Raw genomic sequence first — 23,348 nt, forward strand, 5'->3', positions numbered from 1 at the left:
GAATAAATGTTGTATTTTTATTTAACCTTTTATTTTACGATACAATACAACCTGAAAACATTTTCCATCCGTAAAATGGACGTGTATGTAGGCAGGGAATATATTTTCCAGCAACTAACTAGTTATATTCAGCAGATAAGTGCTCTCCTTATTTTTTTAATTAACGTTTTTATACAACCCTTTAGAATGTTGAATGCAACCCTGAATTTGTCCGGAAGAATGATCTTTTTGATGAAACCAAGAAGGCGTGTTTCCGGAAGACGTGGCTAGTGCTACAGTGGCAGCACCTGAACTTGTATTTTAGTAAACTACAATTGACAGTGTCAACTTTTATATTTTACAAGCTGTTGATTCATTGTCAAAATGATCTCTTTAACGGACTCACAGAGTAAGGCGATTTATATTTTATCTAACGGTTGTTGCTTGCCAATTTGTTCCAGCTCTCTAACTAACATTAGCAAGCTATCCTCTCAGCTACATTACTAAAACAGGAAAACAGCTAGAAATAGCTAGCCTGCTGAATCGTATTTGTTTGCTAGATAGAGTGACCATTGACAGCTAACGTTATAGCTAGCTAATTAATAACATATTCATCCTGAACCAGATGGCTAGTTAGGGACGGGGGATGTCAATTGGGAGGATAGGCAGTGGAAAGGTTGGATGCCATTCCATTCGCTCCGTTCCGGCCATTGTTATGAGTTGTCCCCCCCTCAACCCTCCCATCCTGTGATTCAAACGTATTAACGTTAGTGTGCTTGGATACTTTAAATAATGTGATTCTTCTTTCTTGCAGAGATCGGAATGGGACTAACGGGCTTCGGCGTGTTTTTCCTCTTCTTTGGAATGATACTGTTTTTTGACAAAGCCCTCCTTGCCATAGGAAATGTGAGTGATTTCATCATCACCATCCACTGTTCATGTATTTGTCTACCTTCTGCAGCTACATACACGAGGCTTAGGTTTTGCTATATTTATTGGAACGTTGGTCTGAAATGCAATTACATTATCTCTGAGTGACACTGAGAAAAACACAGCTGCAGAGCCCTCCTCGCCTTTCTGATTATCAACTGAGCACAATCACCACCTTATAGAGGAGTGGGGAGTTGTAGGGTTTAACTGTGAAGTACTCTGTCATTGTCAACAAACATTGACATTGTCTGTTCCCTGTCCCTTCTATCTCGCTATAGATCCTGTTTGTGGCTGGCCTGTCATTTGTGATCGGTTTGGAGAGGACGTTCCGGTTCTTCTTCCAAAAACACAAGATGAAGGCAACTAGCTTCTTCCTGGGTGGAGTGTTGATCGTTCTTATTGGCTGGCCAATTGTGGGAGTGGTCCTAGAGGTCTATGGATTTTTCCTTTTATTCAGGTGGGTCAAGTACAGGCCCTAAGCTTATCTTTCGAATAAGATGCAGTCTGGAGGTAAAACAAGCCAAGGACATCTTTGTTTGCCCTGTCAACTGTCTCGCCCCCTCGCCCCCCCCCCCCCCGTCCCCCTGTTGAGTGCAGCCCTCATTTTATGCAAGGGCTTGCTGCGTGTAAAGATCCGTAGTCCGTCATCATGTGCTTGCTGTTGTCAACTAACTCTCTCTTTATCTTCTCCAGGGGTTTCTTCCCAGCGGCAGTAGGCTTCATCAGAAGGATACCCTTCCTGGGCTCCCTGCTAAACCTCCCATTCATCAGTGGGGTGAGTTCAGAGATATAGTGGTAAAAACTAAATAGCTGGGTAAATTCTGATTGCTGGTCACGGTAAAAAAAAAGAAACGCTCCAATAGTTTCGATGCATTTTTCCCGGTGGGTAGACTTACTCTTCCTCACACAGTGGTGTAGTGGAAGTGTATGGGAACAGGAGCTACAATGCAGTTGGTGCTGGGTGGGCTGAGGTGGTTACACTAAAGACAACACAGGTTCCAATTGGTCTCTGACATTGGTTCTGGAAGGCTGTAGTGTCTCATACTGTGTCACTCAATCTTCTGTCATATAAGTGTGTGTGTGTGGTATGCGGTGTATGTTCGTGAAGTCACTTGTTTTGAGGAGAATGTGTCTCTCTCTTTTAAAGCCTTCATAATTAACTCTGAGGACAATCCGCTGTCTTGGTCAGTCACTGCAGATTTTCCCTTGCATGTGAGCATGATTCACATCTGTTTATAATGTATGTTATACTGTAATGTTGCCTTATGCCTGACCAGAGTAGGGAACCATTGGTATTGGAAATAATTTATACTAGGACACCAGCAACAGCATTTATCCTACACGCCATTTTGAATAGTCTACTCAATCAGTCACGTCAAGCAAACATTTCATTTCCCATGTACAACTATGCACTAAACGTTTTAGCCAAGCTTGTATATGTCATCTATTTTTGCTCTACTTTACAAAGGGGACAGTAGACTGACTTAAATTAGTTTATTTTCTCTCTCTCTTTCAGTTCGTGGACAAAGTGGGAGAGAGCAACACCATGGTATAACAGTGACTTTTTGTTTATGGAGAAAAACAATCTATTATATTTATGATACAGTTGTTCTCATCAAGCCACGTAACCCCCATTGGTCAATTGCTTACCTCCAACAGTTAGCTAGGTAACTTTCATGAGACTTTGTAAATTGATACCTCTTCCCATGTAAAGGGAAAACAATCCACTTTTTTTGTATCTTGATTCTGCAATTTTAAGGTCCGTACCAGCCAAGGGTACCAGTCCTGGTTGCTACGGGCAACTGTTACTAATGAATCTGGAGTTGGTTAAGATGGCTACCCCAGAATTGTTACGTGTTATTGAATGCTGCTCTCCTCTACTGGAGTACTCCCCACAAGGAGGAGAGTCCCTCTACCGGACTGAAGAGAACCCGTGTCCATTTTGGCACTCACACTCTACTATTGAATGTACAGACAAACTCACCATGTCATCGCCTCTGGACAACCTCAAGAGGTGTGGCGGAGGAGAGCTGGTCCTATTGTTACACTGTAGATGGGCCAGGGGGTTTTCCTAGTGCTGTGCTGTCTTGCCAAAAAATGAACTAGGGGTTAGCGAGATGGCACAAACAGATCTTAGACCATGTTAGGGTTTCCTGACCATATGACCAGACCAGGGAAAACTCGAAGCCGTAGTTGAAGGTGGTTTCCTGGTCAGGTATTGGAAAGACTCCTGGTCCTACTTATGGTGCCTGTGCTTTCTCACACTGGACTGAAACTTGAGTCCTGGGGAAGAAAATAGCTTTACTTTCCTTTTCTCTCACGCCCGTTATGATTACCGGATCTGGCAGTTGCATATTTCCCCCTTATTTTTCTGCCGTTTCTGTGTATGACTGGTTGAGGAAGCTCTGTAGATACATTTTGTATTTTAAATTTCAAGAGCAACATTTGAGTTGGAATTTTATCAATGTTAACTATAGTAATGGAGGGTACTGAATGGGATATGACAATGGTTTTACAAAGTTTTGTCTGACACTTTAATAAAGAAAACGTGCCATTGTGCCGTTGTCTGTCATTCATTGTTTTGAGTGTGAGAAATTGCAACCACACTAAACAAAAATATGAATGCAACATGTAAAGTGTTGGTCCCATGTTTCATGAGCTGAAATAAAAGATCCCAGAAATGTTCCATACACACACAAATTGTATTTCTCTCAAATTTTGTCCACACATTTCTTTACATCCCTGTTAGTGAGTATTTCTCCTTTGCCAAGGTAATCCATCCACCTGCACATTGAATATAGTTGCAGAGAGTCCCTGTAATCCTAGATTCAGATCATTCAGGCGAGAAAAAACATCACCCAGATAGGCCAGTCGTGTGAGAAACTTGTCATCATGCAAGCGGTCAAACAAGTGAAAATTATCGTCAGTAAAGAAAACTTTAAGCTCGTCTCTTAATAAATAAATAAAAACCTGTCTATACTTTGCCCCTTGAGAACCAGCGCACTTCTGTTTGTTGTAAAATTGTTACGTGGTCACAGCACATATCATTGCATAATGCAGAAAATACACAAGAGTTCAGGGGCCTTGCTTTAACAAAGTTAACCATTTTCACTGTAGTGTCCAAAACGTCTTTCAAGCTGTCAGGCATTCCCTTGGCAGCAAGAGCCTCTCGGTGGATGCTGCAGTGTACCCAAGTGGCGTCGGGAGCAACTGCTTGCACGCGCGTTAGCACTCCACTATGTCTCCCTGTCATGGCTTTTGCACCATCAGTACAGGTACCAGCACATCTTGACCACCAAAGTCCATTTGATGTCACAAAGCTGTCCAGTACTTTAAAAATATCTTCTCATGTCCTGGTTTCCAGTGGTTTGCAGAAGAGGATGTCTTCCTTAATTGACCCCCCATAAACATAACGGACATATACCAGGAGCTGTGCCAGGCCCGCCACGTCTGTTGACTCATCCAGCTGTAACGCATATAATTCACTGGCTTGTATGCGAAGCAGTAATTGTTTCAAAACATCTCCTGCCATGTCACTGATGCGTCATGAAACAGTGTTGTTTGATGAAGGCAATGTCTGCTCAAGAGTTGAGGTTTCCCGTGAGAGAGTAACGGTTAATGTGATTGGATGTTAATTATTTGACTAGGCTATCTGTATTTGACATTGTATTGTTATTTCGCTGAACACTAGATGGTTTCATTTTATTTTTGGCAGTGAAACAAGGCTACTCAGGTGAGAAAGGAAACTCACCCAAATGTATAGCCCTTTGGGAAATATGAATGTACTATTTGTAAATTTGAAGAATAAAAAAAAAAGGTTTTTATTTTTTTAACGTGAATCACATTTTTGTTTGGTGTACCCCCGACGGTATTGCACGTACCCTTGGGGGTATGCGTACCCCAGTTTGGGAATACCTGCACTATGGTAATAGACTCACAGGTCACAGGGTCAATAACATGACATCACTACTCACAACAATGGACTTTATGTCACATTATAACGGCAGGCCTGTTTTTGTCTCAACATTTATGCACAGAAAATGTAAGATTGTAGTCCTTCATTTTTAAAAATGTTTATTTAACGAGGCAAGTCCAGATGGCTCTACTATTATTTTGTTCATTTCTAATGTATGAATAACTTTTGGAATAATGTATTCTTTGTCTCCATACACATTACATCGTATCCATATGCTAGGCCTACTACTCTCAATTGTTTAGTTTTAGTTGTGGATTGTTTACCAACATAAGGCTAGATATAATAATTAATGGTAATGTCAATGAGAATCCCAGCTTCCCTGAGTCTATCCCAATCAAACACTCCTACATTCATTGGGAGACTGTCAGATGTTCATTCATAAAAAAAAAGACCAGGCTATCTATCCATGAACCGCTTCAGTGCACAAGAAGTAAACATATCAATATTTCCAAAGCAATTACTTTCATTTTTTACAACAGTAAGAATACTGATAGTGTCTCAGCATTTTGCATTAAATGGCTTCTTTCTTGACTTTTGATCAAAAATGACCTCATACAGTGCCTTCAGAACGTACTCACACTCTTTGAATTTCTCCACATTTGGTTGTGTTACAGCCCGAATTTTAAAAGGGATTAAATTTAGATTTTTTTTTTGTCACAACAATACCCCATAACGTCAAAGTGGAATTAGAGTACAAGTCAAAAGTTTGGATACACCTACTCATTACATTTTTCTTTGGTTATACTATTTTCTACATTGTAGAATAATAGTGAAGAGATCAAAACCATGAAATAACACATATGGAATCATGTAGTAACCAAAAAAGTGTTAAACAAATCTAAATATATTTTATATTTGAGATTCTTCAAAGTAGCCACCCTTTGCCTTGATGACAGCTTTGCACACTCTTGGCATTCTCTCAACCAGCTTCATGAGGAATGCATTTCCAATAGTCTTAAAGGAGTTCCCACATATGCTGAGCACTTGTTGGCACATCCCAAACCATCTCAATTGGGTTGAGGTCAGGTGATTGTGGAGGCCAGGTCATCTGATGCAGCACTCCATCACTCTTATTCTTGATCAAATAGCCCTTACACAACCTGGAAGTGTGTTTTGGGTCATTGTCCTGTTGCAAAACAAATGATAGTCCCACTAAGCGCAAACCAGATGAGATGGCGTATCGCTGCAGAATGCTGTGGTAGCCATGCTGGTTAAGTGTGCCTTGAATTCTAAATAAATCACAGACAGTGTCACCAGCAAAGCACCTTCACACCATCACACCTCCTCCTCCATGCTTCACGGTGGGAACGACACATGCAGAGATCATCCGTTCACCTACTCTTGTGTCTCACAAAGACACGGCGGTTGAAACCAAAAAACTAGAATTTGAACTCATCAGACCAAAGGACAGATTTCCACCAGTCTAATGTCCATTGCTCGTGTTTCTTGGTCCAAGCAAGTCTCTTCTTATTAATGGTGTCCTTTAGTAGCAATTCGACCATGAAGGCCTGATTCACGCAGTCTCCTCTGAACAGATGATGTATATGTTATTTGAACTCTGTGAAGCATTTATTTGGCTGCAATCTGAGGTACAGTTAACTCTAATGAACTTATCCTATGCAGCAGAGGTAACTCTGGGTCTTCCTTTCCTGTGGTGGTCCTCATGAGAGCCAGTTTCATCATAGGGACTGTACTTTTTCTGGATTGACTGACCTTCATGTCTTAAAGTAATGATGGATTCTCATTTCTCTTTGCATATTTGAGCTGTTTTTCCATAATATGGACTTGGTCTTCTTTATACCACCACTACATGTGACAACACAACTGGCGGAAAAGCATTAAGATGGAAAGAAATTCCACAAATTAACTTTTAACAAGGCACCCCTGCTAATTGAAACGCATTCCAGGTGACTACCTCATGAAGCTGGTTGAGAGAATGCCAAGCGTGTGCAAAGCTGTCATCAAGGCAAAAGGTGGCTATTTTGAAGAATCTGAAATATATTTCGATATGTTTAACACTGTTTTGGTTACTACATGATTCCACATGTGTTATTTCATAGTTTGGATGTCTTCACTATTATTCTACAATGTTTGAATAAGTAGGTGTGTCCACATTTTTGACTGGTACTGTGTAGTTTAAAAAAAAAATGTACAAATATATTAATAAAAAAGAAAAGCTGAAATGTCTTGAGTCAATAAGTATTGAACTAACAATAAGTATTGAACTAACAATAAGTATTGAACTAACAATAAGTATTGAACTAACAATAAGTATTGAACTAACAATAAGTATTGAACTAACAATAAGTATTTAACTAAGTATTGAACTAACATGTAGTGGTGTAACACTCAGGGTGTTGAATACTTATGTAATCAAGATATGACGTTTTAATTTTTCATACATTTTTTACAAACTTTTGATTTTATTTTTTTACTATGACATTAGAGTATTTTGTGTAGATCATTGACAAAAAATGACAATGAAATCCATTTTAATCAGACCTTGTAACACAACAAAATGTGTAAAAAGTCAAGGGGTGTGAATACTTTCTGAAGGCACTGTAGATCCATGATTGCCTTTGGCAGCTAACTGTATTCATAAAGTGTGTATTGTGTACATTAAAATGTGAGTAAGTGATTTGATTGGTTCCTCTCTGCATTCCCTCTCTGAGCTTGGAGCCCACCTCTCTTTCATCAAATTTACATGACCTATCGCTGTTGACATCCATAACGTGTTGCGCTGTGGGCTACGAGGTCTCCCCCACCCGTCCAATATAAATACAGGGATAGCACTTGCCAAGGCACACAACTTCTGCCCTTTTTCCACTTGAAACAGATCTCTACCGGCGTTACAGGGATCTAATATCCTCCGTCGCAATGAAAGTAAGTTGCTTATTAGGGAAGTACATTTTGATCTTTGCGTACTTACGAATGGAGATGCGCATGACGCACGAAAAATGATTACCTTCTTGTTATTTATTTTGAGCGCATATTTGTTTTACATTGTCCGCTTGTTCATACGTCATAACTCTACTTTTACATGTTTCAGGGTGTGAGGACTATTACAGTTTATGCACTTGCTCTTTTACTTCTGGCAACGCTCGTCTCCCATTCGTGGAGCGCACCGAAGGGCAGTTTCCAGAGGAGAAATTGGTCGCCTCAGGCAATGCTGTACCTCAAGGGCACCCGTACGTCTACTACCTATATTAGCCTAATCATACTATGCATCCCTTTGACGTACCTTTTAAATGTATTTCTGCATGTATGTCCTCCACAGAGAATAATTGGAAATAATATGCATTTATTAGCTGTTTTTTTAAGGCACAACTATAATGATATTTAATGTAAAGAGATGAACATTATCATTTAAATCTGAAGTTGTCCTATTATTTCCTCATTATGTACGTTTATTTATGAATGCAACTAAAATATTGTATTTCATAACTGTGTGTGACTGTGTGTATGTTGCTAATACAGAGGGACGGCGGTTCATCAGCGAGGACAGAAAAGAAGGAGACGTATATGACACATTACATTTAGGTAAATACAGTACGCTTGTATTCGGGCGGTATGCCCATATTCTTCTTTTGTATGGCTCTTCTACTGTATGGCTCTGTAAAGTGGTGCACCGTATGGGGATTAGGGTGATTTGAGATGTTTACCATCATCTTTTACTTTTGACCTGTCATTACTCTGTATGACATCCTCTTTTTCCAGAGACTCGCAGTCAAAACACAGAGAGACTCAGTGTGAACCAGGCAGCCACAGTCCTGCTCAACTTCCTGCGGCAAGCCAAGGAGGACAGTGAGTTGGGTCATATTGGAACCTACAGTAATGGTTAAGGATACATCCAAGCTAGCTAGGAAAACCACCTCAATAGGCGCTAATTCAGGCATCGGCTTCCCCCAACTACATCCAAGCTATAGGTTTGAAGTGGCCATAAAGGTAATTGCACTGTTGACTTTTTTTGTTTCAGGAGAAGAACATCTTGAACAACTGTACTTTCAAGACTTGCCGGCATGGAAAAGAGAGTACTTCTGATGCGTTTCATAATGTATTTATTATTGTTGATAACATTATAATCTATTGCATCTGTTGATCTCTTGTTGGATGTCAAATATTTAATGCGATGTGAGAAAAACACTGGACTCTAAGTACGGCTACACTGAAAATGTTTGAATGTATTGTTTAATAAAATGTGGAATAAAATGATTCAGAATTCATAGCCACACTTGTCTGAGAGTATATCTGATCATAGAAGTAATGTGTTCAGGACTAGGTTTGGCCATCCCAGGCTATAGAGCGAGAGACCTCTCAATGCAATTCCTGAAATATAACTACTGATTAAACTATTCATGTCTCATATCCTATGGGCGTGAGGGGACTTTTAGCATCAAAAGAATAGGCATTTTCTCTTAGAAAATATACATAGGTAGTATGTGTAACAGCTACTTGAGACAGAGCTAATGTTGTACGTTCTGGGCTGGAACAAAAACCTCCACATACTGCAGATCTCAAGGACCAGGGTTGGCCATCCCAGGCTCGTAGCGAGAGATCTCTCAGTTGGCAGACTCTCCTGGGTGTGTCTTCTTGCCCTCGGGCGTGGCACCCAGAGTGAATGGGGCTTTGATGTTCTGCCTGTCCCTCTCCGCCTCCATATCTTCATCATACGGCTCTTCATCATCCTCCTCATCACTGTGGTGGGGGGTGGAGTGCACCGACACCGAGGGGGAGGGGGGCACAGAGCCGGGGCGGGGGTAACGGAATCCCTCTGTCTGAGGAGAGAGAGCGAGAGAGAGAGCGAGAGAGAGAGAGAGAGGAGACAAGTTATTCACGTCTGTACAATAAATACAACATACAAGCCAGGAACAAATGAGCAGAGAGAGAGAGAGACAGGGATATGTTTTACTTAAGAGGACAGTGCTTAGAGAACAGTAGTAACAGATTGCACAAATACAAAATCATGTCTTGTCATTTACTAAAATGTTAGGTTGTCAATTAAAGCGAAGGGAAGGGATGAACTCTGGGTCTCTGAGGCATCTATAGTGTCCATCAATAGAGTCAGAGGAAGACAAACTCTCCTCCGTACCTCACCTGTGGCGGGGCCAGCGGCTCCATCTTGAACTTGTCAGGGAAAGCCCTGCTGAGAGCCAGGCTCCGGGCGTGCATGTAGAACTGCAAACATAAATCAACTGAATCAATTGAACCACAAGTAAAACACCACTGACCCAATCACAAATCAACTGAACTAGTCTGAAGAAGGAACAATAAAATACTTCTCAGAGGAGAGAAGGGACATTGTTTACATTAAATGTTACAAAAAATAAATCGTACAAATAACAGCAATGAAGTCAGCGCCAAAAGCACGCAATTCAGTGGAATTACTTTCAGTATGGTGGTCCTAGTATTTTGTTATCTAAACTTTGTTGCATTGTGAGATCCACTTGCCTTTCCAACCATTAGGTAAACAGGGACATGAACCTATAGGGACTCACCCGTCCCAGGTACCTCCAGTCCAGCAGGTCCGACAGTCTCTCTGTGCGGTTCCTCTGGATGATGCGCTGTCGTCTGGACTGCTGGCAGAACCCGAACATGAACTGGGTCAGCTGGTTACACGAGTCATCTGCCGAACGGAACCGCCGGTCCACTATGTAGATCCCTGAGAAGAGCGGGACAGGAATGGACCACTGAGACACAGGAATAAAGTATTCCATTCTAATGTAAATAGAGTATTTATTCTAAACTGCTGACTGATAGGAAGTAGGGGCTTGTATTTCACTGATAAAAAGAGTTCTTCTGGTTTTGGGGCACTCCCAAAATATATCAGACCTCTTCCATAAGAGGTCAATCAAACTATGCACTGATTTGGTGATGAGAGTGAAGAGGTCTATATGCACGTACATACCGTATGCTGTGGGGTCTGACACATGTTCCTCCATGAAGCAGCCAAAGCCAGACAGGTTGGTGGTCACACTGGGTATCCCCATCACAGTACACTCACCTGGGGAACAATAGCAACAACATAATAGTGCACCCACACATCATACAACTCTCCGCGCACATGAAGGAACACACAAAAACAATGATATAAACATTAGCCAGAGAAAACCAAAGTGATGGAGTTTATGTTTGCAGGCTGTGTAAGTGTGACAGGTCACCTGGTGTGTATCCCCAGGGCTCGTAGTAAGAAGGGAAGACCCCCAGGTGACAGCCTCGTACAAACTCCTCATAGTCCATAGGAAGCAGGGGACTGGTGGATGACAGGAACTCTGGGTGGAACACTATCTGAGAGTATCAGGAAACGTCTGTTAGTACCATTTAGAATAAAATATAGAGATCAGCACAACACTGGCTATACTGTATGCTCTGAGGGTCCTCTGTAGCTCAGTTGGTAGCGCGTGGTGTTTGCAACACTAGGGTAGTGGGTTCAATTCCCAGAACCAACTGTACTGTACGTAAAATCTATAGCTGCAATTTGCTGAGGATAAAAGTGTCTGCTAAATGGATTATACAGGGGCTCCCAAGCTTTTTTGCTTCATGACCCACAAATTGAGGTTTCTTTTGAGCCACAACCATAAGTGTTGTGTGGTGAAAAAAACACAGACCAAAGAATAAGTAAAACATTATCGTGGCAGCGGAGATGAAATGTTGCAGTTTCAAAACTAATCTCCTGCAATTCCACACATCCTGCCATGGAGCTGAAAGAAAATGTTGCAATTTTAAAGCCAATTTCCTGAAATCCTATACATTTTCCCATGGAGCTTAGAGAACATTTTGCCGTTTTTAAGCTCATTTCCTACAATTCTATGCATTTTGACATGGCTAATGTTGTGTTGTTATGCTCAAACATTATAACAAAATCAATGTGGTCCTGGTTGTCTAGCTTTTATTTTGTTGATGGTAAATTCAAAGAAATGATAAGCTATTATAGAAAAACGTATAGGTCCGTTATCTTCTCTACCTACTTTCTATCTGGTTTTAAGTCATTTAAGTTTAATGAAAGTGCTTTTTCTATTCGGAAAATGTATTTCTAAAAATAAATACAACAAATGGGGGGGTGGGGGGTAATGTCCTCCCACGACCCACAGTTGTGGAACCACTACTCTAGCGGAATAAAGAATACTTTGATGGTACGTACATTACTTATCATAAGCACGTATGAGTCTTTATGGGGTGTTTTCTGTTGTCAATGTCTCGGCTGCCAGGCTTTATCCAGACAGCGCTTCAACTGGTTTAACACATATAAACGAGGCAAAACACTATCGAACACGGACATCAGACGAACATCCTGCAGACCTTGACTCGGTCAGTGCGAGCGTTGAAGAGGCCGATGCGTCTCACGTTGGCCAGGATGGGGTCGGACGTGTCATCCAGCATGTTGTGAGTGGTCACTGGAGGAAGGGTGTGTCTCTGCAGAGAGGGAGACAGACAGAGTACAGTGTGTGTGTGTGTGTGTGTGTGTGCATGTGTTGTAACAGCGTCATCGTTGTGCACGCGCCTTGAGCCGTAAACATGGCGCGTGTCAACATCTATAAGTCACTGATCCGTGACTAATAACCTTTACAGGAATATGGATCTGAAGAAGAATATCTATCCTTTGGCCTAATGATGTTTAATGATTCTCTTCTCCTGGGATTACCCTCAAAAGAAACACAGGCCTTTCTCTCAGAAGATATAAACTTGCATGTAAAAGAGTTGCTGAATAGACAGTAATGCTAAAAACATGTCACACGTGAACAGGCCGCTACGTCAGCTCTGAGGCGTAAGAACTTACCGGACAAGCAAAGACATTCGTCACCCTAACCACAGAGTGAATGCAGCAAAAGTGGAGACAGACAAGTCATTCTGTACTGGTACATCTAACACAAATGAGACTCGGGGTCAATAAAAATGGCAGTGAGAGTAACAACGGCCACAATCTGTCCACCCATCAAACACCCGGCTCGTAATTTTACGCCTGCACACAAGTGACATGAATAAATCTAAGTGACAACACCATTTTCACTGGCACTTTGCTATTAAATACTGCAACACCAGCCAATCTATTGACCCATGGCCTGCTGTTATGGCGGTTCAATGATTCACGCTGGGCTGTATAACTGCAGGGACCATTCATTCATGATTTTAGCACCAGGAATCCCCCAGTCCCATTCTGAATTGATCACCGTACAGGGCGACCCTATAGGCCCATTTTATCACGTCAATGTTAAGTTGCTCCTTTCATAAAACAGCAGTGTACAATATGTAGGGATTCTCTGTACGATACATCCCTATATTGCCTTGTTGTCCAGTTGTCTCTGTCTTTCTACAACTCTGGTTGTCTCACACCCCAACTCTGTTTTATTTGATGTTTATCACACAAATGTCTATACACCGGTCTTTTAATCGTAATGTAGACCTGACCCAATCTACAATATGGAGACTGTTAGCATTCTCAACAACCTAACACTTAATGGCTTTAATCCTGTGTATAGCGCACATCTTACAACAATTATATACTATAACATTGACCGGAGTATATTTCATACATTATCTGTCTCTTCAACTCCTACCTGTGTGGCATAGATGGCTCTCTTCATGATGGTGAAGTCGTCTCTGTCCAGGATGGTGTTCATATCAGGGATGTCTCCTCTGAAGACGTCACGAGGTCACCAGCAGGTCAGTAAGGCAACACTCAAGTAATCACATTATAACCCGCATGGACAAGCCCTTCATTAACACGGAAGCTCGTTCCACACTTTGGTAACACGGAAGACCCAAAGGTCACACACCATCCGCATGAATGAACTAAGTGAAGTTTAAGTTCATTCATAACAAAAGCCTGCTCAAGGATTGCCTGGCTAAATGGCAGGGTTGTCAAATAGAAAAGTGTTACACTGATATGACATACCGTACAGGTCTAGTGAATGCACTGGTGGAAGAGAGCCTCTGTATTTATTATTTACATTGAAATTGACTTACTTTAACAACGCCTCATAAAGCCTCTTGCCAAACTTATCTTTCACAGTGTGAGCAGTGTCCCTGTCAGCGAGAGACACGTAGATAATCAGCCAACGGTTTTAAGATTGAACATGGTCATGGGAACCGTGTTGGCAACACGAGTTCCAAGGCAACATTCTAAGAAGACTACAAATTAGAATGGTATTTCCGTGAAACGTTTGGAGCGGACATCGCAGACATTTTTGCAGAACTCCGTGAGGTGTAACATCGGGGGGGGGGGGGGGTTGCAGAGACGTACCAGAGCTGTTTGCGCACCGCCTGACCCTTCAGCGTCTCTACGTTAAAGTTGTTGGTCTTGGCTGGCATGATGAAGAACACCACCACTGTGACGTCGTTCTTATGCACCTGGGAGAGAAGAAGAAAGAAGAAAAAACTCCAACTGTCCTGTTGTTATGAGCGAGACCAGCACATGTGCAGTAATGATTAGAGGCCCATACCCTTAGCAGATAGTTGAGCCTGGACAGTGACTCCAGGAAGATGTCAACTCCCTTGTTGGAGAACTCATATCGTCCAGCAATAAAGAAAAAGAGAGTTTTCTCCAGATTGAAGTCCAGATGACTGACAAACAAACCAGGGATGATAGTTGTACAACGGGCAATAGTGATATAGTTAAGCAGTGTATCGGATAACAAACTTGAAAACGTAATAAAGACTTCAGTTTTACCCATAGAAGTGTCCCCTGATGAATTCCTGAATCTGACCCTTGTTAGTGGAGTGAAGGTTCTGGAACTCGTGCATGGCTGAGAACTTCTTGATGTTCAATCCGTTCGGAGTCACCACATCTGTACAGCAGATCGAGAGAAACCCAGCTTACGTCAACATCAAATATCCCTGCTCTGTCACTTTCTGTTCAAAATGAGGAAATAGAGTGAAACAGGAGAAAACCTTTTTTTTAAAGTGAAATGAGCATTCTTATTGGACATAAATTGACCATTTCAGGTAGTACCTCCTCCATTTCGAAAAAGGTTTTGGTACGGTCAACCGTAATGTACAGGACCCTGTCCCCCCTCACCTGGTTTCCTGTGCAGCATGTGGTTAGCCTCTACAGCAGTGATCTGGGATACAGTTGTAAAGACATGGGCACAGTGGACAGCAGCTCTCTCCAGACAGTAGCGATGGTAGATCTGCCTCTCACCAGCCTCTTGGTCTATGTTGAACTGACAGGGGCACATCAGAAATCAACACAAGAGTCATTAATGGGTCATTGTTAAGAGATCACTAGTGTGTAATTATATATTGTCATGCATGTTCGAAGTAAATATTAGATGAATAGTGAATGAAACCTGTGGACACAACTTTTTCAAATGTTGAGATCTACAATAACTATTATTGGGGCTATGGGGTTCATTCATCGAGATTGTCGGGTATCTGTCAATCAAACAGTTTGACAAATGTTTGAAGTAAGATCACCCTTGAGTCTTCTGTCTGCCAGTGATGAGGAGGCTTCCTCTTCCTCTCCATAAGGAGAAGCTGCTGTCAATTACCCTGTCTGCCCAGTGAATAACCTTTCGGTCCACAATGACCTTTTTACACTTAGCCTGAGGGCCAATTACAATACCCTACACCAGCGTGAACACCACACAAACCCATAGCTCACTGACGCCCACAGGGAAGATACTATGAGAAGCTAAACTCAAACTAACTCTTAACGACGCTTAATGTATTATTACCTCACCATTGTCAAGGCAGAAAAAGTTTGTGAGGAATTTGAATAACAAAACGTTGTGTGTGTGTGCGTGTGCGGCCTCTTTACCTTGTCCAGGTTGTTGTAGAAGTCAACATTTCCGGCACAGATGTATCTTCCCAACAGAGTGGCATGGGTTGTGAAGATGGTTGCCAAGGGAATCTTCCGTGAGCGACAGAGAATAAGTCCTGCCCCTACCTGCCACTCATGGAAATGGGCGAGGACATTGGGCGAGTCTCCAAGCTCGTCGGTTAACTAGGAATGAAGGCAATTGATTACTGGTAATTAGCTCTGAAATCTCATATTACCCAAGAGGGTGAATATGTATTGGATAAAAAGAAGTAGGCTACTGTATCATTTATTTTCAAAGGTATCTGACATTAAGGTATTCACATCAAGCAGATATTCTTGACTTTAAAAAAACAAACCGATACACCAATCTTTAAACCTCTTTCAGAGTATTTTTCAAAGCATCCTTAACAACCTGACAAATTACCTCTTTAAAGAACCAGGCAACCATGGATCCAAAGAGGAGTGAGTCGTTGGCCTCTCTGTCATGGGCGGGCATGCCGATACCACAGGTGTCCCACAGATCCCCCTTCCATCGGTCCAGGTTCCAGGCTGCTGACCCCGTGTCAAATAGGATCACATAGGGACTGCCCTCAATCAGCCAGCGCCCAAAGTACACCTAACACATACAGTATAACCCCGACACAAGGGAAAGATATGTGTGGTTCTACAAGACAGCACCAATCAACACGAGACCCACAATCACAGTATCAAACACATGGGGGCAAAGCTGAAATACTACAAAATAATAGTTTCTGAAGCTGCTGATGTATTTGTTTGCTTCTGATCCTGGAGATGGAGTTTGTCTGCCATCTTGTGGATTCATCGTCTCTATCTAACTCTATTGGCACCAATAGTCTAGGCCTACTTCTGTAGATGTGCGTGTCTGCCCTCTTCTGGCCAGAAAGTACTACTACAGTACTACTATTATCCACTTGCATGTCACAGCCATAGAATATAATAGAAAATAATAGAATAGAGTAAGTCTGTAGTACCAGGCAGCCGTTGTCAATGAGGGCACCCATGGCTTTCTTGATGGCTGGGTTGGGGGGCTCACACTGCTCCACCTGGGTGTTAAAGTTGTGTTCGTAGTATGGACCCATCATGAATAAGTTCTCCCCCCATTCATCCACTGTTATCTTGGCCTTGGTCTGGATAACTGTGTAGATCCCACCCACTGGAGGAAATATATATAATATACATGAGATTCAAACTTTCTAACCTGTGACTTGTTATGACAACCGTAAGGGGAGGTGTGTCCACATGTGAAGGTGTAATTCTGCATGATATTGTGTGTTTTGCATGATTAATAGTCTAAGATACACTAGAATTAACAAAAACAAAGACCATGATATAAATTACTTATAAATATAAATTTTAAAAAAGGAAAATTCTGCATAGAAGATAAGCTACAGTTGTCAAATATTTGTGAAGAGGACCCTCGACAATCACAAACCACAGTATTACGTTTGCACACCGTCATACTATAGCCGTATAAGACACTTCCCCGATGCCAAATACATTTACTCAGCATACCTGATAAACAGTGTTAGGGATGCTACTCTTCAAATATAGTTTACCAAGCTACTAATTACTTCAATCTGAAAGAAGTTAAGCTAGACTTAAGCAACCCTTAAGAACAATACAGTTTACTTAACTAAATTGACTTTGAAAAGGTATTTCACTACGTTCAAACCTCATCTGAAATGTCATAGACTACAAATTGCAATAACAGATCACTTTGGGGTCATATGTAAACAGAACGTGTAATTTAGCCCATTAAATACAAAAACATTGTTTCAATTAACAATTAGGCAGGTCTGATGCAGAAAAATGAATGAAATTCTTGCCTACCCAAGAAAACACAACCAAGATTTGAATTCAGGTCTACCACCAAGCTACTGCAAAATGTAGTTACATTCAAATCAAATCAAATGTTATTTGTCACATGCGCCGAATACAAAAGGTACCCAGTTTTCAGAAAATAGAGATAAGAAAATATTTACTAAACAAACTAAAATAAAAAATATACACTACCTTCAAAAGTTTGGGGTCACTTAGAAATGTCCTTGTTTTTTCAAGAAAATCGCATTTTTTGTCCATTAAAATAACATCAAATGTATCATAAATACAGTGTAGACATTGTTCATGTTGTAAATTAGTACTGTAGCTGGAAACAGCTGGTTTTTAATGGAATATCTACATAGGGGTACTGTACTGCCTATTATCAGCAACCATCACTCCTGTGTTCCAATGGCACGTTGTGTAGCTAATCCAAGTTTATCGTTTTAAAAGACTAATTGATCATTAGAAAACCCTTTTGCAATTATGTTAGCACAGCTGAAAACTGTTGGTCTGATTAAAGAAGCCATAAAACTGGCCTTCTTTAGTCTAGTTGAGTATCTGCAGCATCAGCATTTGTGGGTTTGATTACAGGCTCAAAATGGCCAGCAACAAAGAACTTTCTTCTGAAACTTGTCAGTCTATTCTTGTTCTGAGAAATGAAGGCTATTCCATGCGAGAAATTGCCAAGAAACTGAAGATCTCGTACAATTATGTGTAACACTGGCTTCACAGAACAGTGCAAACTGGCTTTAACCGGAATAGAAAGAGGAGTGGGAGACCTCGGTGCACAACTGAGCAAGAGGACAAGTACATTAGTGTCTATTTTGAGAAACAGATGCCTCATAAGTCCTCAACTGGCAGCTTCATTAAATAGTACCAGAAAAACACCAGTCTCAACGTCAACAGTGAAGAGGCAACTCTGGGATGCTGGCCTTCTAGGCTGAGTTGCAAAGAAAAAGCCATATCTCAGACTGGCCAATAAAAATAAAAGATTAAGATGGGCAAAAGAACACAGACACTGGACAGAGGAACTCTGTAGATATTCCATCTATGTCGATATTCCATTAAAAATCAGCCGTTTCCAGCTACAATAGTCATTTATAACATTACAAATGTCTACACTGTATTTCTGATAAATGTTATGTTATTTTAAAGGACAAAAAAATGTGATTTTCTTTCAATACAAGTACATTTCTAAGTGACCCCAAACTTAAAAGTAACACAATAAAATAACAATAAAGAAGCTACATACAGGGGGTACCGGTACCGAGTCAACGTGCCCCCCGCTTGGGGGCAGTGAGTAGCAGCAGTGTAAAAGCAAAGGGGGGGATCTGGGGACCCATGCCCTCTCCTGAGGGGGAGAGGGTGTTGTTGTGTCCTCTTCATGGCTTTCTTGGTGTGTTTGGACCATGATAGTTTGCTGGTGATGTGGACACCAAGGAACTTGAAGCTCTACCTGCTCCACTACAACCCTGTCGATGTGAATAGGTGGGAGGGGGGGGTGTCTTGCTCACGTTGAAGAAGAGGTTGTTGGCCTGGTACCAAACTGCCAGGTCTCTGACCTCCTCCCTATAGGCCGTCTCATCGTTGTCTGTGATCAGGCCTACCATCGTTGTGTCATCCTTAAACTTAAGGATGGTGTTGGAGGAGTCGTGCTTGGCCATGCAGTTGTGGGTGAACAGGGAGTACAGGAGGGGATTAAGAACGCACCCCTGAGGGGGCCCCCATGTTGAGGATCAGCGTGGCAGATGTGTTGTTGCCTACCCTTACCACCTGTGGGCGGCCCGTCAGGAAGTCCAGGATGTGTTTAGTCCCTGAGTCCTTAGCTTAGTGATAAGCTTTGTAGGTTGAACTACATATACAGAAGTTCACTACTCCCAACACAGCATAAGTGATAACCTCTGAACTCTGCACAACAACAGGATAGACTCAGACAACAGATCCGTCCGTGTACAGTACACAGAACTGAATCAATCAATCAATCAAATGTATTTATAAAGCCCTTCTTACATCAGCTGATGTCACAAAGTGCTGTACAGAAACCCAGCCTAAAACCCCAAACAGCAAGCAATGCAGGTGTAGAAGCACGGTGGCTAGGAAAAACTCCCTAGAAAGGCCAGAACCTAGGAAGTAACCTAGAGAGGTACCAGGAAGAGCCCTATACTACAAAAAGTACATCATGTTTTTATGATCATTGGGACTCTCATGTCTAGTTCAGTCTGAGAACACACGTTTATTTGCCAGTAAGGTTAAGGTTCATATAGTATATATAACCATAGTTCATATGGTTCACACATCCTCTTACACAAACAACATTAAGACATGTATTTGACAGAGATTGTGAATTTATCTTGAATTGAATGTTTAAAGGTTCAGACTGTGAGACTGAGACAGTTAATGTTCTCCACACTGTATTTTCACTGTATTTCAATATTTGCACTTTTGTGGCCAAAGATTCAAAGATGACCATATTTAGCAAATAGAATATGACAGGTGACACTGGCATTAGGCTAAACTGTCACAGCTCCAGAGGAATTTTAAGAGGATCCTCTCAATCATGATAGTATCCTAAATCTGACCACTCTGGACCAATAGTCCAGGGGTCATGAACTCTGTAATAGTTGCTCCATACTTGTACACTCCACCGCAACCCATCTTTACACAAAAGTAGTAACACTGCCTAAAATAGATGATGGACTATTAAAATTGCAAGGTCATCAATGGCATCTGTATGATGCATACAACATTGCATCCATTGTCACTATTACATTTACTGAGAAGGGACACAAAACTGTTATACTCCAAGGACCAAGACCATTGGAAGAGACTTCACAGTGAATTGTCTGTCTCCATGCAAATCATTCTCGGTCAGGTCATACTAACCTTTATTAGTGACCTCCCAGGCAACCTCAAACAGCAGCAGGTCGTCTACAGGTAGATCTTCCTCATCCCACAGAGGCAGACCGCTCAGTGACGTCATGGACAAGGAACGGGTCAGGGGCATGTTACTGTCAACAGGTAGAGTTTTTGAAGTTAAGAAAAGGTAAGTGCCACTGATGCTATCTCAGTTGTTGTTGGTCCTCTCCTCTGTAGGTTCAACTGTAAACTGTCTATCTTCTCACACCCGAATGTCCCACTGGAGTTCACATGGACTCAGAAGAAGATACAGCACACATCCCATGGTCCCAGTTCGTCACTCCTAGCAGTCCACTGTCCAGCCCGCCTACTTTTTGTGATTGAATCCCCGACCCTCGTCTTTGAACAGAAAGTCAACATTCCCTGGCTGCATGTACAGGACTGAAGTCCACACACAGATATCAAGAGTAATGTTTTGACAAAGCCAATAGTGAGCCAAAGTGGAGAATATACAGATGTAGGATCTTAATTTGAGCCAGTTTGCTACAGCCGGACAATAATCCTGCAGCAACAGGAAATATTCATTATTATGTGGATTATAATTCATTGACATGTTTATAGGGGTTGATACATTCTTCATTACTGGAAATGACCAACTTTAGAAGTACTTTTAAAACTCAAATACACTACAAGTTTGCATTTCCTGCTGTGCAGGACAATTCTCAGCAACAAAAGAGTGATCAAATGAAGATCCTACAGATCCTGAAGATCCTACAGTCATTATTCTGTGGTTTCCCTAGCCTTAAACAGTACACCAGATTCCTGATATTAAAAATACTCATTCACATTTGGATATTGTATTTTTTATATCAAAATGTAAATGTTTATTATTGATATCATAAATTTGTCCCTACTATTTATAAGGCTATAGTTTCCTCCTTATTTAGCGCTGTAGACTATATTAGGCTTACTGGAGTTTTATTATCATGCATATCATATGTCTGCAATTGAGGGACCTCAACATTAATTATGGTAGCCTAAAAAAATTACACAAATCACACTTTTGTTTTGAAACAATAGTTTAAGTTAGGGGAAAAAAACAGCAATTGCGACAAAAACAGAACCTAGGTCGCCTATAGTTCATTTCCGCAGATGATGACGCGGCAGGCTGTACGTGACGCAACGTTCGCTTGAACTTTGCTCCTCCTCATTCAGTGACAGCCAAATGTGAGGGCTGTGTAGTGTGTATCCACACATTGAAACCTGACCTCGCTCTTAATCCATGTTCAGTCCATGTAGCCTTTTCAAGCATATAGTCCTTTTCTCAATGTTGCCTAGCCTATCGGTGGTTCAGCCTATAGGTAAGCCTATTGGTGGTATATGGCATAGTTTCTCATCAAATTATCTCGATTCATTCGCAGAAATAGGCCCCATATGTTGTATTGGCTATGCAAACACTTGGCACCCCCATTCGTCCTGAATGGGGTTGAATGTTGGTCAAATATAATGCATCCAATAATGACGGACCGACGTCACAAGAATCAATCACGGGTGAAGTAATTTAGTAGTATCAATCATCACTATTGGACGACCTCAGGAAGCAGATGGAGGCAGTGGTAAAGAAGCATTCAGGAAGCACATCAGGTCAACTTGAAGAAGATGCCATGGATATATTTGACAATTTCATTTACCCTTCTGCTGGCGTTGCAACAACATTTAGACAGGACAGTGTTATTAAGAAGCAGTTTAGGGGGGGACAAAATGGCTCCGTAGAGAGAACACAGTGTGTCAGCGAGCTCTCGTGGCATTCATAAAATTTATATTTTTACATTAATCTCATATCTTGAAAAAGTGGTCGAATTGGCTAAATAAGTTACCATATAATGAATCTTGACGGCTATTTCGCAAAAATATCCGACAACAGGCCCAACAGAACTACTAAGAAGTCGACCAAAACTACCACCCCTGTGGATGTGCATGAGGAGCTAGCTAACGTTAGCGAGGCTAACACCATTGCGGATCCAGGCACAATGGACCTGGTGATTCAAAAGATGACTGGTAACATTACTAAAGTGATCGATGCTAAGATAAGAACGGTCTTGGAAGCAATAGCAGGCCATTCAGCTGAACTATAGAGGGTTGTGAAACGTGTTGTTGAGGCGGAAGGAAGAATTGATGCAGTGGAAACTTCAACTACATCTATGGACGCTAAGATAAAAGCACTTGAGAAACAGGTGCGCGAAATGGCGGAGCACATTGACGACATGGATAATCGAGGACGCAGATGCAATATTCGTGTTGTGGGACTCCCGGAAAATTCTGAAGGGACACGTTCAGTAAAATTCTTTGAGGAATGGATCCCTGGCTACCTACAAATGGACACTAAGGCTGGCCGTGTGAAGCTGGACAGAGCCCATCGCTCTCAAGCACTGATACCTGGTCCCAATCAGCGCCCACAGTGGTTATAAAGTTCCACAACTTCACCGACAAGCAGCGCGTCATGGACGCGGCTAGAAACATCGGCTCTGATGGTAGTCAACGTAAAAGTCCTAAGGTCTCATTCTTCAATGATTATTCCACTGCGGTTGTACGAAGACGCAAAGCGTTTGATGAGGCGAAGGCTCGACTCAGGAGAATGAAGATGGACTACGCACTGTTGTACCCGGCCACATTGAAGATTATGGTCAACGGATCGCCTAAAAAGCTATACACACCTGAAGAGGCTGCTGCGTTTATTGACTCTCGGGTAAATAACTTTTAAGCTGCACCTCAGCAGCATTGGATAACTTTGTTTATTTTTGGTTGAATCTGATCATGAAACAGTGGTGGGAGTCCTCACGTACTCCGGCTCAGTGATATTCGTATCTTTATTATTTTTCTTGCTAAAGTAATAGCCGCTACAGCTCAGGCTGAGATATGTGTGAATCCATATTGGTGCCCAGGCTTGGTTTTAGGTGGAAGAGCCTCAATCTTCTTCTATTGATTTTCTTTTCCATACATTTAAGGGAT

The 23,348-nt window shown here is 41.7% G+C and overlaps 3 protein-coding genes across 8 annotated transcripts; 2 read left to right on the forward strand and 1 right to left on the reverse strand.

Annotated features, from left to right (window-relative positions):
* The first annotated feature begins 43 nt into the window (after positions 1 to 43).
* Positions 44 to 3,466, forward strand: LOC110490186 (vesicle transport protein GOT1B). Of its 3 annotated transcripts, none has more exons than XR_002468675.2 (6): positions 44 to 388; positions 794 to 885; positions 1,188 to 1,366; positions 1,603 to 1,684; positions 2,057 to 2,121; positions 2,426 to 3,466. XR_002468675.2 is itself a non-coding variant. In XM_021563419.2 (6 exons), exons 1-5 carry the CDS (start codon positions 364 to 366, stop codon positions 2,063 to 2,065), a joined length of 387 nt encoding a protein of 128 aa, XP_021419094.1. In that variant the 5' UTR covers positions 44 to 363; the 3' UTR covers positions 2,066 to 2,093; positions 2,426 to 3,466. The 3 variants fall into 3 exon arrangements, 2 of the variants coding, with proteins under 2 accessions (XP_021419094.1, XP_021419093.1); XM_021563419.2 differs by having other exon boundaries at positions 2,057 to 2,093; XM_021563418.2 differs by lacking the exon at positions 2,057 to 2,121.
* Positions 3,467 to 7,377: 3,911 nt separating this feature from the next.
* LOC110490188 (spexin prohormone 1) lies at positions 7,378 to 9,113 on the forward strand. 2 transcript variants are annotated; one of them, XM_021563423.2, is made up of 5 exons: positions 7,378 to 7,768; positions 7,935 to 8,073; positions 8,363 to 8,425; positions 8,603 to 8,689; positions 8,862 to 9,113. In XM_021563423.2, the coding sequence occupies exons 1-5, from the start codon at positions 7,763 to 7,765 to the stop codon at positions 8,924 to 8,926; spliced, it is 360 nt and encodes a 119-aa protein (XP_021419098.1). In that variant the 5' UTR covers positions 7,378 to 7,762; the 3' UTR covers positions 8,927 to 9,113. The 2 variants fall into 2 exon arrangements, with proteins under 2 accessions (XP_021419098.1, XP_021419097.1); XM_021563422.2 differs by lacking the exon at positions 7,378 to 7,768 and having other exon boundaries at positions 7,926 to 8,073.
* gys2 (glycogen synthase 2) lies at positions 9,058 to 20,772 on the reverse strand. 3 transcript variants are annotated; one of them, XM_021563420.2, is made up of 16 exons: positions 20,367 to 20,772; positions 16,634 to 16,815; positions 16,066 to 16,257; positions 15,639 to 15,824; positions 14,898 to 15,042; positions 14,550 to 14,667; positions 14,323 to 14,443; positions 14,124 to 14,230; positions 13,847 to 13,906; positions 13,438 to 13,516; positions 12,182 to 12,295; positions 11,044 to 11,170; positions 10,791 to 10,886; positions 10,381 to 10,544; positions 9,975 to 10,060; positions 9,058 to 9,660 (listed from the first exon to the last, which is right to left on the reverse strand). In XM_021563420.2, exons 1-16 carry the CDS (start codon positions 20,485 to 20,487, stop codon positions 9,279 to 9,281), a joined length of 2,280 nt encoding a protein of 759 aa, XP_021419095.1. In that variant the 5' UTR covers positions 20,488 to 20,772; the 3' UTR covers positions 9,058 to 9,278. The 3 variants fall into 3 exon arrangements, with proteins under 3 accessions (XP_021419095.1, XP_021419096.1, XP_036800365.1); XM_021563421.2 differs by having other exon boundaries at positions 9,980 to 10,060; positions 20,367 to 20,770; XM_036944470.1 differs by lacking the exon at positions 20,367 to 20,772 and adding an exon at positions 17,676 to 17,736.
* Positions 20,773 to 23,348: the final 2,576 nt, after the last annotated feature.

This window comes from Oncorhynchus mykiss, chromosome 15 (genome assembly GCF_013265735.2).
Source record: "Oncorhynchus mykiss isolate Arlee chromosome 15, USDA_OmykA_1.1, whole genome shotgun sequence".
In the NCBI taxonomy this organism is placed as follows: domain Eukaryota; kingdom Metazoa; phylum Chordata; class Actinopteri; order Salmoniformes; family Salmonidae; genus Oncorhynchus; species Oncorhynchus mykiss.

Excerpts from the sequence above, each read along its gene's own strand:
- gys2 (XM_021563420.2), bottom strand. The coding sequence starts at position 20,487 with ATGCCCCTGACCCGTTCCTTGTCCATGACGTCACTGAGCGGTCTGCCT. Across the intron at positions 16,816-20,366 it reads CTGGGAGGTCACTAATAAAG|TGGGTGGGATCTACACAGTT; the intron begins GTTAGTATGACC and ends TATTTCCTCCAG. Across the intron at positions 13,517-13,846 it reads CTTTATGAGGCGTTGTTAAA|AGGAGACATCCCTGATATGA; the intron begins GTAAGTCAATTT and ends TGACGTCTTCAG.
- LOC110490188 (XM_021563422.2), top strand. The coding sequence starts at position 7,926 with ATGTTTCAGGGTGTGAGGACTATTACAGTTTATGCACTTGCTCTTTTA. Across the intron at positions 8,074-8,362 it reads GCTGTACCTCAAGGGCACCC|AGGGACGGCGGTTCATCAGC; the intron begins GTACGTCTACTA and ends TTGCTAATACAG. Across the intron at positions 8,690-8,861 it reads GCGGCAAGCCAAGGAGGACA|GAGAAGAACATCTTGAACAA; the intron begins GTGAGTTGGGTC and ends TTTTTGTTTCAG.
- LOC110490186 (XM_021563418.2), top strand. The coding sequence starts at position 364 with ATGATCTCTTTAACGGACTCACAGA. Across the intron at positions 389-793 it reads CTCTTTAACGGACTCACAGA|AGATCGGAATGGGACTAACG; the intron begins GTAAGGCGATTT and ends TCTTTCTTGCAG. Across the intron at positions 1,685-2,425 it reads ACCTCCCATTCATCAGTGGG|TTCGTGGACAAAGTGGGAGA; the intron begins GTGAGTTCAGAG and ends TCTCTCTTTCAG.